At 40.8% G+C, this 18,140-nt stretch overlaps 2 protein-coding genes and 1 long non-coding RNA gene across 30 annotated transcripts in view; 2 read left to right on the top strand and 1 right to left on the bottom strand.

The window, feature by feature from the left end:
* Positions 1–18,140, top strand: part of LOC309506891 (uncharacterized protein) — a 136,135-nt gene that overhangs the window by 61,286 nt on the left and 56,709 nt on the right. The window lies entirely within an intron of this gene.
* Positions 1–18,140, bottom strand: part of LOC309506944 — a 94,837-nt gene that overhangs the window by 54,746 nt on the left and 21,951 nt on the right. The gene's annotated exons all lie outside the window — the stretch shown is intronic.
* LOC309506910 (uncharacterized protein) lies at positions 452–4,623 on the top strand. Its single transcript, XM_082180934.1, has 8 exons — positions 452–744; positions 838–1,080; positions 1,287–1,532; positions 1,810–2,067; positions 2,295–2,600; positions 2,721–2,990; positions 3,080–3,163; positions 3,671–4,623. The coding sequence occupies exons 1-8, from the start codon at positions 467–469 to the stop codon at positions 3,735–3,737; spliced, it is 1,752 nt and encodes a 583-aa protein (XP_082037060.1). The 5' UTR covers positions 452–466; the 3' UTR covers positions 3,738–4,623.

Genomic DNA, 18,140 nt, shown 5'->3' with positions numbered 1-18,140 from the left:
AGCTACACATCTTTCCCCCTTCATGAGAATGATCGTTATATCAGGTATCAGTGTGATTTCCTGCTGGATCTGTGTTCACATGTGAAGGACTATGAGACTCAAACAGGCAGGAGTGTCCTTCCAGCATTACAGCCAGTTTATCAGTCAGCTCCTGCAGTCTGGAGAATAAAGCTCTCAGAGAGAAAGAGCTCCATCCTCCTAGAAGTGCTGAAACTCCAAACAGAGAAGAAACCAGTAGAGCTGATAGACTGGACAGATGAAGAGAGTGAAGTGAGGGGATTCCTCCAGTGTCTGCCCTACATCTCACAGCTCAGGTCTGTCTTGAATACTTTTAAAATACCTTTTTAAAAGCCTATATATTTAATTAAAGATGTATGCTTTTTCAACCACAGATTGTAAACAGAAGTCAGTATGCTTGAATACCATGACAGGATAATTTGATATACATATTTAATCATTTTGATTCATGAAATCCTCGTCCGGTAGGAATGCTGAGCGGTTCATCCCTTCACTATGTAAAGTGTTTGGGCCGAGAGTGAAGGCAGATCAGGTGACTCCTCTGCTCCAGGCTTTAGACTTCACTGTTACTCTGAGTGGAGAATTACCCAGAAGCTCCTGCAGATCTGTGGCGAGAGTTCTGGGCCGTTCACCCTCAAAACTAAACCTGACTCTGAAGACACTCGCCATCTCTCTCAGAGGACTCAAACTGCTCTTCAAACACATCACACACCTGCACAAACTGAGGTCTCAGATTCATCATCTGCATTCACACTTTTAAATCATCCTGAAATCCACTGTTTGAATGTTCCTCATGATCTCTGATTTTGTCTTTGACAGTGTGGAAGACAAACTGTTAGTGAAGATGTTCAGAGCGCTGAGATCATTGAATGGTCGTTTTCCACTGATAGAGGAGTTTTCACTGCTCACAAAAGACTCAAAGCTAAATCTCTCTCATATCCTGAGCAGCTTGACGTCTCTCCTGAGACTGGTGTCTGTTCAGTGTTTGGATCTTACTGAGTGTAAATCAGAGGCTCTGTCTCTCACGGCTCTGTTGGGTCTCCAGGAACCCGTGACTATCAGGTCTGTGTTCAGCTCAGTTGATCCATTTTTGTGAGTAAATAATTTTAAACTGATAAGTCATGTTCTGTGTGTGTGTGTGTGTGTGTGTGTGTGTGTGTGTGTGTGTGTGTGTGTGTGTGTGTGTGTGTGTGTGTGTGTGTGTGTGTGTGTGTGTGTGTGTGTGTGTGTGTGTGTGTGTGTGTGTGTGTGTGTGTGTGTGTGTTCAGGTTCTCTAAAGAGACTCTTCAACAGCTGGTTTCTCTGGTGTATGAAGCACAGGATGATGAACTGACACGCTCTTTCCTGAAGAAGGTGTCGAAGGGTCTGTCTTCCTGCTCACTGCCCTGGGAAGTGATTCATTTCCTGCTGCAACATCAAGATCTACATCTGAAGTTGGACTTGAGAAAGAACAAAATCTCTTGTGAAAACATCAGAGAACTTCTGCCCTTGTTAGAGAGAATCAAGCTGAAAAGGTAAAAATAATCCAAGAATAGAGCCATTGTTTCCCTCCCTAATTTAATATATATATATATATTAAAGTTTATATATATTATAATTTTTTTTTATTTTTTTTTACATTTTTACATACCTCAAATGTGAGTTTTGGGTCACTTTACATATTCACATCTTGGCTAAACAGTTCAATTGCATCCATTGCTTCTCTATTAAAGAACATGTAGTTTACTTCTCTGTATTCACTGAGTTACTTTGATTCAAGTAGATTTTACTGAGTGATCTTATTCTCCACAGGCTGAGCCCCAGCTTTACTCTGTCCATCATTATGGAGATTTATGAGTCTCGCTCTCCTCAGTATGTGTCCAGTCTGATGAGTTCAGCAGGAAATGACATCAATCTGAGCGGCAGAGTGTTGGACTCTGTTCACTGCGCTGCCCTGTGCTTCACTCTCGAGAACTGCAACACTGTTAAACTCAATCTGCTCTGGACCTCCGTACCAGAGGAGGAGCTGGAGAGCTTTCTGCCTTTGCTCAGCAGAGTCACACAACTCAGGTTAGCAGATTTACAGCACTGATATTATAATGGCTGTTGTTTTGCTCAAGAATCTCTTTGTTGACTGTGTGTGTGTGTGTGTGTGTGTGTGTGTGTGTGTGTGTGTGTGTGTGTGTGTGTGTGTGTGTGTGTGTGTGTGTGTGTGTGTGTGTGTGTGTGTGTGTGTGTGTGTGTGTGTGTGTGTGTGTGTGTGTGTGTGTGTGTGTGTGTGTGTGTGTGTGTGTTAGAGTTGACAGGCTGCTGCTGCTGAAGCTGCTTCATTGCTGCAGTTCCTCTGATCTCCAGCAGGAGACAGCATCTGTTCTGCTCTCTGCTCTTCACAACACACTGGACTTCTCCTGCTGCTCAGCTCTGGATTTAACACACACACTGGAAAATCAACAACATTTGATACTCACTGATAAAGACTGTAAAATAATCTCATCTGTGCTTCAGAAAACCCAAAGTGTTGAGAAGTTGATTTTACAGGACTGTGAGATCTCTGATACGGCCCTGAAACAACTTTGGCCAATCCTGCCTCGAGTCCGGCTGAGGTGAGAAACCTGACAGATCCCTTTCATTACTGATATTACACAGTCCAATTATTTATCTCCATATAAACTCCCTGTATATTATTGTCATGTTTGTCGTTGTGTTCTCCTGTCTCTCATCAGCTGTAGTAAAGCTTTGCTGCTGCAGTTTCTGGCTTGTATTAAAGATGGATCTCAGAGAGGCTCTTCGAGGAGGACTGAGGTTCTTTCACAGGCCTTGGGAGGAGAGATGGACCTCAGTCACACTCAGATGGACCCGAGCGCTTGTGAAAAGCTGGCGCTGTTTCTGGAATATTCTGAAGGGCTGAAAGAACTGGATCTCAGTCACTGCAAACTCACTGATCACTGCATGAAGCCGCTGATGCCACATCTGCACAAAACTCAGACTCTGGAGTGAGTTACAGAGACACGGCAGCAATAGACAAACACTAAACGTGTTTATTTCTGTTATTTTATTGTTTCTGTCTCATTTCTTCTTATAGTGTGAGTCACAATAATATCACAGATGAATCAGCAGAGAGAATCCACAGTGTCATCTCCAGTCACAGCAATATCCAGACTGTACGGTAAGTGTGTGTGTGTGATCAGTGTTTTATTACTGTTAGTTTATTAACCCTTTAACCCACATCATTTATTAATAAAACTGAAGTTTTAGTGATTTAACAAAACAAAACATAAATAATCAGATTTTTATATTATAAAGTCATATCTGTTTTTGGTAATTTGATTAATTAATTAATTAATTAATTAATTGTTATATTACAACAAGTAAAAAAAAAAACGCAAGCAATGCTAGTTTTAGATCCTAATTGTTGAAGGGCCACACACATTTTTTGAAGCATTTAAATATGATTAAGTCTGTATTTTGATATATTTGCATAAAAAGTGCACATTTAAAATGACTGGTCATTCATAAATGTCAGCGGTTCATCTTAAAATACAAATGTTGCACTTAGACAAATATACTTTAATATATACTTTATGATGAATACTTTAACTTGTTGACTGAAGGTCCTGACTTTTTTCACATCACATGACTTTATACCATATTGTGGTCAATTTGGTGTGTTCAGGCTGTTCGGAAACAAAGTCAGAGACAGAAAGCAGTTCATCGGAGACAAGAGATTTGAAATATGGTGAAGATCCTGGACCGTGACGTGATTATTCATCATCAAGAGGACTTTTTTTTTTTTTTTCGGGTCAATTCATGATAAAACAAACTGGCAATCAAAGCATGAAACATCTGTGTCATAGTTTATTTTTATGATATTTTTTTTATTTCTTTATATCTTTAATGTAGTCTGGTTAATTTGAGCCAGAATGATTTACTTGAAATGTTTAATATATTGCAATGTTGTGGTAATAACGTTTATATTGCCTTAACATAAATATGAGAGCAATAGTTATTTCTTATGAATGTAGTTCTATGTATTGATCTGTCTTAACTGGCTTCCAGTCGCTGCTCATCAAGTTCAAGAGACTGACGTTGTGTCTCCGTGTTCGAGCCTGTACTTTATAATTTGTATTCCACATGTATAAGTCACTTTGGATAAAAGACTCTGCTATATGAGTAAATGTAATGTAAATTATCTCAAATACTCTGATTTAATACACTTATTTGAGCTGTAAGAAGGTTAAATGCAAGACTTATGGTTATCATGCAGTAAAATGTAAAGTTAGACCCAACCTTACTTAACAAACATGGTCTACTTCATCTTCATCTTGTTATCCCTCTAAATGTATATTTGCTTATTATTATTCAATGTTCATTTTCCTAATCACTTTGTTACTCTTTAATCAAATCTTGTGTTGTCTTCACAAATAGAGATAAGAAGAGGTCTCAATTTTAAGATTTTCTTTACATGTCGTTAAGTAGTATTTTATCATGATGTTGTTGAGTATTAATTTTCCGTTGACTGCTTTGGTATAATAGCACTTGTTGAACTAGAGCTGGTCAGAGTTTGTCACTGAGAACTAGAAAAGACGCACCTAAAAGATTAAATGAACTTTGCTTATGTTCATCAGAGCTACTTTGTGTGTTCTTTTTTTCTTTTTTTCTTTTTTTCTTTTTTCAAAAACTCAAGACACAAAGGAGGCAAAACAAAAAACAACCAAAAAGGGAAAAGGGAGATACAATGTAAAACAGATTTTATCAAATAATTCCCCCCTGCCTCTCACTGAATATGTGATCTTCTCTAAGGAGACACCGCTGCAAATCTCCGACAACCACAATCCAACTGGCACATCAGTGTCTGCTTTCCATTTCAAACAATACAGTTTTCAGCTATTATTAACAACATTTCAGTAAGCTTAATAGCTTGACTGTTTCAGAGGTTAGAGTTGGTAAAATCGCCTAATAAACACCTCTGGATCCATCGGAAAATCAATTCCATGAATCTGATACCATCACATACATGCTCCCAAAACACCTTAACTTTAGGACACAACCAGGTGGAATGCAAAAATGTTCCTTCTTCTGTCCCACATCTGAAGCAGAGTGGTGAAATACTATTGTTAAATTTATGTAAGATGGAGTGTAGTAAAGCTGGTGTAAACAAATTTAACTGAATTAATCTATACCTAGAATCCAAGGTTGAGGTGACCTCATCTTTACATAATTGACCCCACAGTTCCCCATCTATTCAAACCCCCGAATCCTGCTCCCATCTCCTTCTGGATTTATCTGGGTCATATAAAGGATGATTTGAGATCAGAGCTTCATATATTCTAGAGATTGGTTTATATAGTGGTTTAGCAGAATGACAGAGTTGCTCTATACATGTCAAATCTGGCATCTTAGGATAAGTTTTTGCTTTGACCGTTGAACAATCTCGTAATTGCAGATATCTAAAGAATTCTTTATTACTCAAATCATATCTATTTTTAACTGTTCAAACGACATAAACATCATCATCAAAACAATGCTCCAAATGTCTAATTCCCTTATCTGCCCATATCTTAAAATGTTGGTTTTGATGACACATTGGTAGCAATCTGTCCCTCATAAAGGTGTTTAAAGGGAAAGAAAATTACCCTGTCCCAACAGAGACCGCAATTTATACCAAGTCTGAATAATCATGGGATTATTAGTTTGTTTAGGTTTTTTTTTTTTTTTTTTTTTGTCAATTTGTCATCTCATATATATAAGATATTGGCAGGACACTCTTCTTTTATCTCAGATTTCTCCATATTCAGCCAAGAGGGAACGGGGGTATTAGCAAACATCTGAGCTAAATACCTGGATTGGGCTGCCCAATAATACATCTTAAAATTGGGAAGTCTCAGTCCAATCCAAAGCCAGTTTATCAAGGCTGACCCTCTGTGTTTTTTACGATGCCAAATAAATGATCTTATCAACCCATTAAGAGAAGTGAAATCGGAATTAGGGATTAATATTGGAAGAGATTGAAACATGTATAAAAATTTGGGCAAAATATTCATTTTAACTGCATTTATTCTACCAAGTAATGTGAGTGGTAGATCCATCCGATTGGTTAAATTTCTACCTTCTCTAAAAGACTAGCCAAATTAAGTTTATAGAGATTCTTTAAATTACCATCTACCTGTATACCCAAATATTTAATTCCAGTAGGTGAGCACTTAAAGGAAAACCCGTCCAGGGGTGCGTTTCCCAAAAGCATCGTTGGCCAACTATGATCACAATTTTCATTGAACTCGATCGGTAACGACGGAACTTGCGACCATAGTTGGCTTTGGGAAACGCACTCCAGTGCAGTAGTTGAACCCCCTGATAATGGCAAAATGAAACTTTTGTCAATATTAACTTTGTATCCAGAGAAAGTGCTATAATTGTAACACATTCTGTAGATCAGACATAGTCTGTGGGGTTAGTAAAAAATAAAATATCACCGGCAAACAATCATATTTTATGCATTTCAGGGCCGAATCCAAAGCCCTTTATATCAGAGTTGCATCTAATAGCCTCAGCTAAAGGTTCGATAGCCAATGCAAAGAGAGCTGGGCTTAAGGGTCATCCTTGTCTACATCCTCTGTAAGTAACGGCTCAAATGTGCTTCCACTTGCTCCATTTATTTTCATGTATGGCCCCTTTAATCACACTCTGCACTCTCCGCTCAGATCTGGTAGTAATGAACTGGTTCCAGTAGGGTCATTTAGATTCGCACCAGCCGAGAGAATGAATGGCTGCGATGAGTGAGTGCTCCATGAATATATTGTATTAAAACCATTTTGTGGGTTAATACTGACTTATACGTGTGTTTAGAAGTATATGATTTATGTTCATGCCACTGTTATATGTATTGTAATATCAAGTTTGATGTTCACCTCCATTATAGAACATTCAGAAGTGTGATTCCTGAGTCTGATCACTGATGTTCTATGTTGTCAACAGAATAAAAATCCATCATAAAGCGCAAATTGGTGTCTATCGTGAGTTAAACAACACAAGGCAGAACAACCCACATGCACAGAGGGACTGTAACAGAAGTAATTACATTAGTAACAATTTTTGCTTTAGGGGATTTATAAAGTGATTGAATTAGATCAATATATCGTGTTGGTGAATTGGGTAACACTTTAGAACACAGGAAAGTTGGAAATGGTGTAGTAGTAACATTCATTCAAACTGTTGTAGCATATAAGCAAGTGGATGTGAAGGAAGATTGTGAATCAGTGATAGTAGAAGTTTGTACAGGAATACAACAAATTAGAATAATACATTTTTATAATCCATGTGAAAGATTAAATAGTGAAACACTGACAAACATAGGGGGAGGATGTAGTCATAATGAGGTGTGGTGTGGATATTTTAATGCACACAATACATTATAGCATGCATACTGATCACAGAAAGTAGTGGAAGAACTCTTAGAACTGAAAAATCTAGTGTGTATTAATGATGGGAGTTGTTGGATATATCTAAAAGAAGATATTCGGCTATAGATTTAACAATTATGTCTGAAATTTTAGCTAAAGACACTGTTTGTAAAGTAGATTAGATCAATTTAATAGGAAAGTGACCATTCCCCTATTTACTGTAAAATAGTATTAGAAGTGCAATATAATAATTCACTTTGTAGAATTCTTTGTGAGGTTGTGAAAGAAGTAATAGGTAAATAGGTCAACAGAAAAGGAAAAATGTGCCATAGTGGACTGATAAATGTAGTAGGGTAATTAAAACAAGAAATAGGTTATTAAGGAGAGTTAGAAAGTCATATTCTATTAATGATTTTATTTCGTATAAGAGAGCACAGGTAGTGGTAAGGAAAGTAATCGCTAAAAGGAATCATTGGAGAGAATATTGTGACAGAATTGGTGAAAATATAGACATCAGTGATATTTTGATACATTGTGTTCTGTTGTAATGTGTGGAGAATGGAAGTGAAATGAGTAAACAAGATGGATGAAGTTTGCTACTCCTGTCTCGTGTGCTTTATTGCGTACTAATTCCTGACAGATATCACAAATTAGCAATGAGGGTTAGGCTATTATTTTTCCTGCTATATCGTTGGTCACGAAGATGGCTGTTGCAAACGTGCATATCCCAAGTTTTTTCCTGCTATGCCGTTCATCAGGAGATTTTTGACAATTATGAGTTATTTGTTGCTTCTCATTTCATATTTGTGCATCCTTGTTTCCTTTCCTCGTGTCTCAGCTCCACCAGAGTTCCCAACTATTTTCAACAGGCTATAAAGTAGCTAAAGCCTGCCCAAAAAGTCGCTAAATGTCGCTAGATGACGTCTTGTGTAAATGAGCATATCCTCCTCAGAAAGGCTACTGTATAGAGTACTACTATTTGTATGCATTGGCATCCCTTTCCCCATCCAGAACAGGCCCCCTCAGCGAACTGATTGGTCGAAAGAGTCTGCTGCATGACTGAATAGGGGAAACTGCGAAAACATGAGTAAAACAAACGATTTTCAGTTTAAACGTTGGACTCGATAGTGTTACTTACAACTTAAAGATCCAGTGATCCATGCTGCCCGACAGAGGCAAAAGACCTTAACTCGCCAGAGTGTGGAACTGAGAAAAATGACTACAACGTAATTCACTCAGTCAGGAAAACACTGTGCAATGTGACACTTAAGACTGGAATGAATGCAGCGCTTACCCCCTTGAGACTCAGTGGGGACCACTCTGCCAGGCTGTGCCAGCTAGATGTATGAGTGTTTCAACCAGGTCCAGTACCCGACCTGGGTGAGGCGGGGCGCTAGTGCTTCGTTGTATTCACCTGCTACGGCATGTGTACGATTTTTCTGTCAACTCTGCATATCCTTCGCGATCGATATCGCGCGTTTGATGATGGAGCAGGTTCAGACCATCTGACCGCGTTTTTGTGCGGGACAAAGCTGTCCCTGTGAGGACATTTCAGAGGTCACTGGGACTGATGGCAGCTGTACACAGTACACAAGCTACACCGTAATTTAAAAGCGGCAAACTTTAATGGACAGTAAACAAAGGCAAGGCGAGTACCCTAACTCAATTTAAGCATTCCAAAACAAAATCAAAAAGTGGTAAACTGGTGTTGCAGTATTTTGCCTTGGTTTCTCTTGGGCTTTTGGAAGTTAGCCTACTGTTCAGATAACCCATTATTTTCTCAACAAAACATTGAAATTGACTCAAATTGTCTTGAATGTCCAACAAATATCAATAGGCTAAATAATTTTCAACCAAAAATGTAGTTACGGCCTTTTGCCATGGATATTGACATGCAGCCAGAAAATGTTTCCTGACATATGTGCCTGATTTCCACGCCATGGAAATGGAAAATTTGCAAATTTGCCTGTGAATATTTTTATAAAAATAATAAGGTCTAAATCCGGGTGATCACTTATACATCATAATATCGTCCAGCCCTTAAACTTGTATAGTTTTTGTCAGTGTTTATTTAAAAGCATCCAATTATTCAGAATATAAGATGGTAAATATTTAACTGATGAGTTGTCAATACAACATACAGTATAACAATACAATATATAGCTAGGGTATGGTTTTACCCCAAAATTCAGCATATTGACTCAAAATGATAACTGAAAATCCATGTTTCGCTGCCTGGAGTCCAGTTGTTTCTGTGAATTGCATGCAGCGATCAATTTGCTTCTTTTCTGTTACTTTTGGCAGTCTATACAAATATACCTCAGATTTCTTGTCAAATCTATTTGTACAATTGCTAATCTCTTTCCCGTTTTAGATGTTTTGTGTGTTTTTCGAGGCATTCACACTGAAAACCAATGCTGCCACTTAGTCTTTTAGCCACTCAGTGGGCGTAACTGCAGTGACTCTGGTCGACGGTGACACCACGTGCATACCCTCTATCTGGCTAAATTTCCAATAAAGATGATAATTTCTGTCAGACAACAGAACGTTATGATATAGTGAATGACAATATTTTGTATATGTGTAAGTTTAATAAAGTTTAAAGTTTATTGTTGTGTGTGAATATGTAAAAGGTCTACAGTTGCTAAATAAATGATCGGAATTCAAAGAGTTCGGAAACTGGAGGAAATAAAGCCCTGTAATAGTAAGTAATAAAAGTGATAAGCACATGAGACGAATGGCAATCAAAACGGTAAAACTTTTTTTCAATATAAAACAAAGGATAACAGATAAGTGTGTGGTCCATGTCAACTGTGTGCTCATGTGTAGTTTGATGCCATGCGGTCAAAGTGCTGCTTCTCCTCTCAGCCACTCACTTAACAGAGCTGACGCAGAGAGGAATGACGGCAGGGGGAAAGCAAGACCTCACGCTCGCAGGACAGTACTGGCGACATTTGGAAAGTTAGTGAGGTTTGCCCAAAAAGTCGCTAGCTAGGCAAAAAAAAAAAAAAGTCACTAAAGGGGTCTGAGAAGTCACCAAGTTGGCAACACTGAGCCATAAGTTTACATAAGTTTGTGCTAGCTGTTTAATAATAATTTGAAATGTAGCAAACTGGCAGCTCCAATAGTAATAAACTGTAATAGCTCCAAACAAGCATGTATAAATCTTAAAGGGGTGGTATAATGCCCTTTTCACAAGATGTAAAATAAGTCTCTGATGTCCCCAGAGTGTGTATGTGAAGTTTTAGCTCAAAATACCCCACAGATATTTTTATATAGCATGTTAAAATTGTCACTTTTTGAGGGTGAGCAAAAACGCACCGTTTTGTGTCTGTTCCTTTAAATGCAAATGAGCTACTGCTCCCGGCACAGGGGGCGGAGCTTCAACAGCTTGTGTCCTTTTACCTCACACACACATGCACTGAAAATTTCAAAAACTTTTAGCCTTTTATGTTCAAACCGAAGTCAGACAATGATGGAGAGACTCAAGAAGAAGTGACAACATGTAGAAGCAACAGGACGTTTCTGAATGGTTAGTTGATGAATTTATGTAGCTTATTTGTAGTCACTGATTAGCATATTCTGTCTTGATAATCTATAAATCGTGTTTCAGGGGGCGGGGTTTATGTAAATTCTAGGGTTGGTGATGTCACGAACCCTGGAGGAATGTGGTGTAGTCTCTACCAGCCGTTTGTTGTAGTCCTTAAAAAGTGATTTCTTTAAAAGCAAATATCTCCCTTTGCTTTGAACTTTAAGTGTTGTAACTTTGCAGATGTTGTTTATGCTCAAACAGCAACATTACACACTAACTAAAGTTAGAAAAGTGAAATCATAATCAACCACCCCTTTAATTAAACAATTTAATAATCAATAAAAAAGGAATTGATACTTGTATAATATTACGCTGTACTCACATTGGACCAGCGGTTTGTAATGGATGGATGATTCAGCTGAAGGCACCATTTTCTGGTCAGAATCTGGAATTCATTCGATGCATGACTCTCACAGTGCATTATGGGTATTCTCTAGCTGCTGAGCGTTCATCGGTTGTACTCTCATTATTGGGGTCTATTGTGGGATTGAATGAGTGCATACGATAATGTCCACTATGGTTTCGGACACCACTACAAATGGCTGTCCCCTCAAATAGTGTCCTATTTAAAGGGTATAGGGGGTGATTTCGGACAGCCTAAATGATGCTTTCTCATTAGAGCAAAAACCATCAACCTGACTAATGCTTACTACCAAGCTCTGCTGCATGAGGACAGTCGTGACCTCTCTGCCTTCATTACTCAAGACGGACTATTCTGTTTTTTGTTGTGTTCCTTACGGATTGGCTTCAGCGCTTGCGGTATTTCAGAAGATGATGACCATCAGGGATGTGCAGAGAGTTTCTCAGAGGCAGGGGCTTGAATGTAAAAAAGGGAATCTATCACTACGGAGTAATTCTAACAAGTAAACTGATAAGATAGGTAATCTTATTATCACCCTGGTGGACATTGCAAACAGACTGTCTGTTCACAATTAATGAATACGAGACTACTAATTTTACTTTTTCAATGAATATAATACAGTTATGTAGCAACAATGACATCTGCTTTTCGCATTAAGTAGATCATGTGATGGCAAAACACATCGTCTTTGTCCTTACTGGTTAATAATTACTCCACAAGGACCAATTTGGACAGCGCCAGTTTGGCTGGGTTTCCCCCAACCTCATAGACTCGTGACATTCCAGATACTGTAGTGGCAATTTTTCATTAAACAATCTTCTCTGCATAAAAGACAGTCTGAAAACAAATGATCATTAAAAAGTAATTTATTATCTTGCAAGAGGCCCAATTGCCCCACAGAGGTAGTCAGTACAGTCTGTGAAGCAAGTGCGACAAGGAGGGAGGGGTAGATCACTCTACTTATACTGTTATTCTCTCAAGGTCTCTTCACCCATAAATGGATAAGAACCTAGCTCAATGCTCTCATTTAGGGCCGAGCTTCAGGTTTAGCTCTCCTCGTCCCAACTTGGATCCCCTCTGACCTTAGGGGTCAAAGGTCCCTTCCAAACCCATGTCTCCCCCTCTCCACTTGTCCCACAGCAGTTCACGTCAATCATTATATTGTAGAATCAGCAGGACACAGCAGCACACCTAAGAATTAACCCTGTGTATAAGAGAAAATCAAAATTTCCCATTACAGTCCTCCCTTTTTATCATTCATTGATAACTGATCAATCAGAACACATTGTTACACACCAATCAACAATCAATATACCTGTGCTTTTCACCAGTCCACACATCCCTGGTATTCTAAACGGATGCCACGGCTTTGGACGATCCATTTTCTCTAGTTACCCCGACGGGCTGCACAGTTGTATGACCAGAATGTGTGAGGGAGTTTGGTCTTTGAAGCGCTCAAGAGCTTATCTTCCTTGTTGATTAATGGCTCCCAGCCAAGCGCTGTTTGCGCAATCAAAACCGTTTGTCTTGTCCAGTCTCCGCTTTCCAGACTGTATCTGGCTCCGCTCGTCACTGCAGCTATAAGACAGGTATCTGTTGCTAATAAATCTTCAATCTTTGTTAGTTCATACCCTTTTGCAATGATTAATGTTATTGGTTTGGTTTGTACTCTGGGTGCTACTTTGCAGACAGGCCTTGTTTTCCTTCTTGCTGCTTGCCCTTGTTCTTGCGCTGATACCAGTGTTTGGTATTCGACCTTGGCCTTTATTGACGTTGAGCTTCCTGCTGTCGTTCCTCCTCTCCCTGCGATGTCGACGGGACCTTTCTGCAGTGATTGGCATCACCCACGTCGCTCTTTCTGCGACCTTCACGGCTGTGTGCGTTATCAGAAGCACTTGGAACGGTCCCAGCCACCTTTTCGCCCTCCAGCTTTTCCTCCTCAGATCACGGATCACCACGAAATCTCCAGGCTGGATTTTATGCAGGAATGTGTCTGCCACCCCTCTCTGCGCTGCCTTGACCTGCACAGATATATTAGACAACAAAGAAGACATTTCTTTGCAATAATTCAACATGTCATTCTCACACACATCCGTTGATGGCAATCTCTGTCTTCCTCCCTCTAACCCTATAAATGGAGGTCTGCCAAACAATATTTCAAATGGGCTCAAGTTTGGTTTGATTCTTTTCCTCATTCTCATGTACATTAACACAATGGGAAGTGCTTTCACCCAGGAAAGTCCCGTTTCCTCACAACACTTGGCCAATTTGTTCTTTATCGTCTGATTCTGTCTCTCAACTGCGCCCCCACTGGCAGCATGATAACTTGTGTGTGTTCTCATGTCTATACCCAAAAACCGACCCACTTGCTTTATTACTTCATTAACAAAATGGGTACCGTTATCAGAACTGATTTTTCTCGGAATTCCCCAACGTGGAATGATCTCGGTTAGCAGTGCTTTGGCCACGGCCGCCGAGTCTTGCTTCGAGGTAGGAAACGCCTCCGTCCATTTCGACCACATATCCACGAACACTAAACAATGTTTGTGTTTTCCACAAGGGGTCAATTCAATGAAATCCATCATTAAATATTCAAAAGGCCCTGATGGTGACGGTTGAGAGACCACTGGTGTTTTTACCCCCCTTGCTACATTATGTGTGGTGCAAGTGACACATCTGCTACAAAATTTTTCAGCAAATGCTGTGAAACCCTTTGTGAACCACAAATCTTTCATTTGGGCCACCATCCTCCCTTTTGACGCATGATCCAACGCATGCGTCAATTTAGCATAATGGCCAAAAAAGTGTCTTGGGAGACAGGCAAAGCCACCAACGCTCATCCACACATTGTCTTTTAAGCTGCAGCCTGCTGCCTTCCATAGGTTCTTTTCTGCTGCTGTAGCAAAAGTCTGCATACTTTCTATGTTCTGGAAAGAAGGAGAAACGTCATGGTTATTTTTGTCAGATATTAAAGTACATGTTGCTTCTTTTGTCTCGTTTGCTGCCGCGGCCTTCGCTGCCGCGTCTGCTCTGGCGTTTCCTGCTGATACAGAAGTTTTATCGTTAGTATGCGCTGCGCACTTACATATCGCAACCTTGTCTGGTAGCAAAACGGCCTCTAAAAGATCAGATACCAGAGGCGCGTTTAATATCGGACGTCCGTCCGACTTCAAGAATTTTCTGTGCTTCCATAAGGCACCAAAATCGTGCGTGACCCCGAAAGCGTATCTCGAGTCTGTGTAAATTGTCACACACTTCTTTTCCATGATTTTGCACGCCTCTGCTAGCGCAACTAACTCAGCTGCCTGTGCAGAGTAATTTGATGGCAATTTGCCACTTTTCACTATTTCAAATTCCGTAGTCACCGCATAACCAACCTTATTCAGACCTGTTTGTGGATCTCGTGTCGCCGACCCATCCACAAAGAGGACATTTTCACAATCATCCAGTGGCATGTCTGAGAGATCTGGACGGGGTGTGCAAACCTGTTCCAGAGCTGTCAGACAGCAATGATGTTCTTCGCCATCTGTGGCTATCGGCAAAAGAGTTGCTGGGTTCAATATGTTACAACGTTTAACAGTTATATTTGGCATGTCTAGCAAAATTGTGTGATATCTTAACCACCTGGCCGTAGACAGATGTGATGTATTTTGTTCTTGCAAAATCATGGAAACTTCGTGTGGCACGTATAAAGTCAAATCACTATACCCCACAAATTCCCTGGAAGCCATCACCGCTTGCTCCGCAGCAGCCACTGCCCTCAGACAGTTTGGAAGACCGGCTGCTACCGGGTCAAGCTTTGTGGAGAAGTACCCCACAGGCCTCATTTTCCCTCCATGCATCTGTAAAAGAACAGAAGTTGAAAACCCATTTCTCTCATTTACCATCTGTACGTACGGCCTATCGCTCATCGGCAGGCCGAGGGCCGGAGCCAAAGCCAGTTGTATTTTCATATTAGAAAATGCTTCTTCTGCTTCTTTTGTCCAAGTCAGTTTATCACAGGACTTCATCCCTTTCCCTGCAGTGAGGGCTCGCAAGGGTTGTTCCATTAGTGCATAATTAGGAATAAATGTACGACAATAAGCACACATTCCTAAAAATGACAACAGTTGTTTCATTGTGACTGGCTTTGGTACCTCTTTTATTCCCTGCACTCTTTTCTCAGAGAGTGCTTTGCTGTTAGGGCTTAGCACGTGCCCCAGAAATGTTACTTCCTGTTTGACAAACTGCAGTTTTGACAGGCTGACCTTGTGTCCCTCTCTCGCAAGATGCTTCAAGAGAGACACAGAATCAGTAACACATGTTTCCTCATCACATGCACAGATCAATAAATCATCCACATACTGAAGTAAGGCCGTTCCAGCCGTTAATCTCAACGGCTCCAGGCTTCTTCGAAGCGCCTCATTGTAGACAGTCGGAGATTCGCAAAAACCCTGACATAACCTCGTAAACGTGTACCCCTTCCCATTAAAATCAAAAGCAAACCAGAATTGACTTTTTGGGTCCCCCGGGACGCTAAAAAAAGCGTTAGCCAAATCCACCACAGTGAAGTATTTTGCATTTTGGGGAATTTGTGATAAAATCGTGTACGGGTTTGCGACTCTGGCCGCTCTCTGAATAACAGCTGAATTCACCTGTTGGAGGTCCTGGACAAAGCGCCAATCCACCTGTTGGCCTTTGTCCCTGACCTTCTTTACCGGAAAAATTGGGGTGCGCACTGGAGAATCTGAACAGGGAATGATAATGCCTTCCTTCAATAAGGATTCAAACACAGGCAAAATTCCCTGCAGCGCCTCTCTTTTTAGAGGATATTGCTGTTGGCATGGCCTGTAATCAGATTTTGCATTTATCACAACTGGTTCACATCCCCTGATTAGCCCCACATCATACTTATGTTTTGCCCATACTTCAGAAGGCACCTCTGCCAGAGCACTGTGAATGTCTGTGGCAGAGGCAGCCCCTCCCTTCCTGTTCTCCAATGCACACTCCTCAATTGCTTTTACAGTTCTCTCCACGCTGACCTCAAAGTCACATGTTGACATATGAGCCCCAGTGTCCCTGCTGTATTTAACCCCTTCTCCTGTTTCCTCCCAATCTGTGGCTCTCATACACTTTCCCACAAACAGGCCCAAATTTGCCCACACCTCCCCCTTGGCCTTGGTCAAAGATAAGTGTGGAACAGATTTGCCTGCAATCAAATACAACCTCTGCTGTTTTTCTGTTAGATGAGCTGAGAGCGCACACACATTGTCTGTCCAAAAAATTCTATCAAACCTTACAGTCTCATTCTCAGTATTATCAAACCAGGTTTCCTCATATTGTGGTTCTCGCTCCACAACAACGTGTGATGTACAATGTAATTTGTCAGGCGCCATACAATCTGTTTTTTCAAATATCGTTCGGCTTTTTGCCAATTTCAAAATCATATCTGCCCAATCATAATCATTCACCTGCCATTCGTATGCCCATTGTGAGTGAAATTTCACACAGCACGCCTCAGGATTTTCCTGAATTGCAATCCCAGATGGCCCTGCTGTCAATGTCAAATTTAACTCACACATAAGGTCTCTGGCCATTAGCGGTGCGGGACAGTCAGGCGAACAGAGGAATGCATGCCTCAATATTGTTCCCTTCTCTGTCTCACACCCCAGTGGCACGGTGAAATTTTCAGAAATGGCATGGCCTGAGGCTGATACACTTTCATATACAGACTCTGTTAATGTCGGTGGGCATGGTAAATCACACGGTCTTATTGTCGAGTGACAAGCTCCGCTATCCACAAGAAAGTTTACAAATGTTCCGTCAACTAACATTGGATATCTTGGCATTTTTGCAAACGCTGCACTTTTATACATTTTTAAGCTTTCACTAGAAACGCCATCCATCAAACGCTCATCATTCACACATAAAGAGCTGCAAGCTTTTTCTTCATTGCAAAGAGCAGAAAGATGAGAATCAGTGTATGTGTGTGTGGTGTCTGTGTGTTGTGTTATAATTAAATTTTCACTTCCCTTCTCTTGAGCTGAAAGTCGACCTCCCCTCAGCCGCCTTTCCCCTTCACGCTCTCCGCTCCTCCTCTGGCATCAATCTGCTTTGTTCACCTCTGGACAATCTTTGGCCCAGTGCCCGTCCTTTTTGCACAGCCTACACCTTGTACACAGTTTGAAGAGGTGATCGTTCGACTCGCACAAACCACACTTCCATCTTTTCTGATCTGGTTTCTTCTTTTGATAGTAGTTTTTACCCGGCGTAAATGGCACTTTTGCCAGCTGTAACCCGGTTTCGGATTTCATCAGCTGCTCGTTCTCTTCCGCGTGCAGCGCGTGCGCCAGTGCATTCGAAAGTCTCCCGTGTTTCCACTCAATGTAATTCAGTTTTACTGCCCTTGACATCTCTGGCCTCAGTCCTGACATAAAACAGCCCATGAGGTGGGACTCCCATGTCGAGGGACGATCCCCTCTTTGAGCCGGCTCGGCGAGACCGCTGTTTTGTCGAAATACTTCAAACAGTCTGGCATAATATTCACCAACCTGTTCTTCTGGCTTTTGACGGCAACAGTTTATCTTTTCAGTGTCCACACGTGCTGGAAACACGTGTCTTATTGCCTCTGCAAGCCCCAAAACAGCCCCTCGGTATTCTATGTTTGCTCTGTCCATCCAGTCCGGGTGCACGCGCCGGTATTCTTCGTCATCCACTCGGCCCACCACCATTTGCCATTTAGCAGCCCCCAACTTCATCCCTACCAGTCTTTTTAGTTCTTGTGTTGTGGGGCTGAATTCTTGACAGAATTTGA

Source organism: Leuciscus leuciscus (genome assembly GCF_965113295.1).
Source record: "Leuciscus leuciscus genome assembly, chromosome: 9".
Lineage (NCBI taxonomy): Eukaryota > Metazoa > Chordata > Actinopteri > Cypriniformes > Leuciscidae > Leuciscus > Leuciscus leuciscus.
This window is presented reverse-complemented; position numbering and strand designations above follow the sequence as displayed.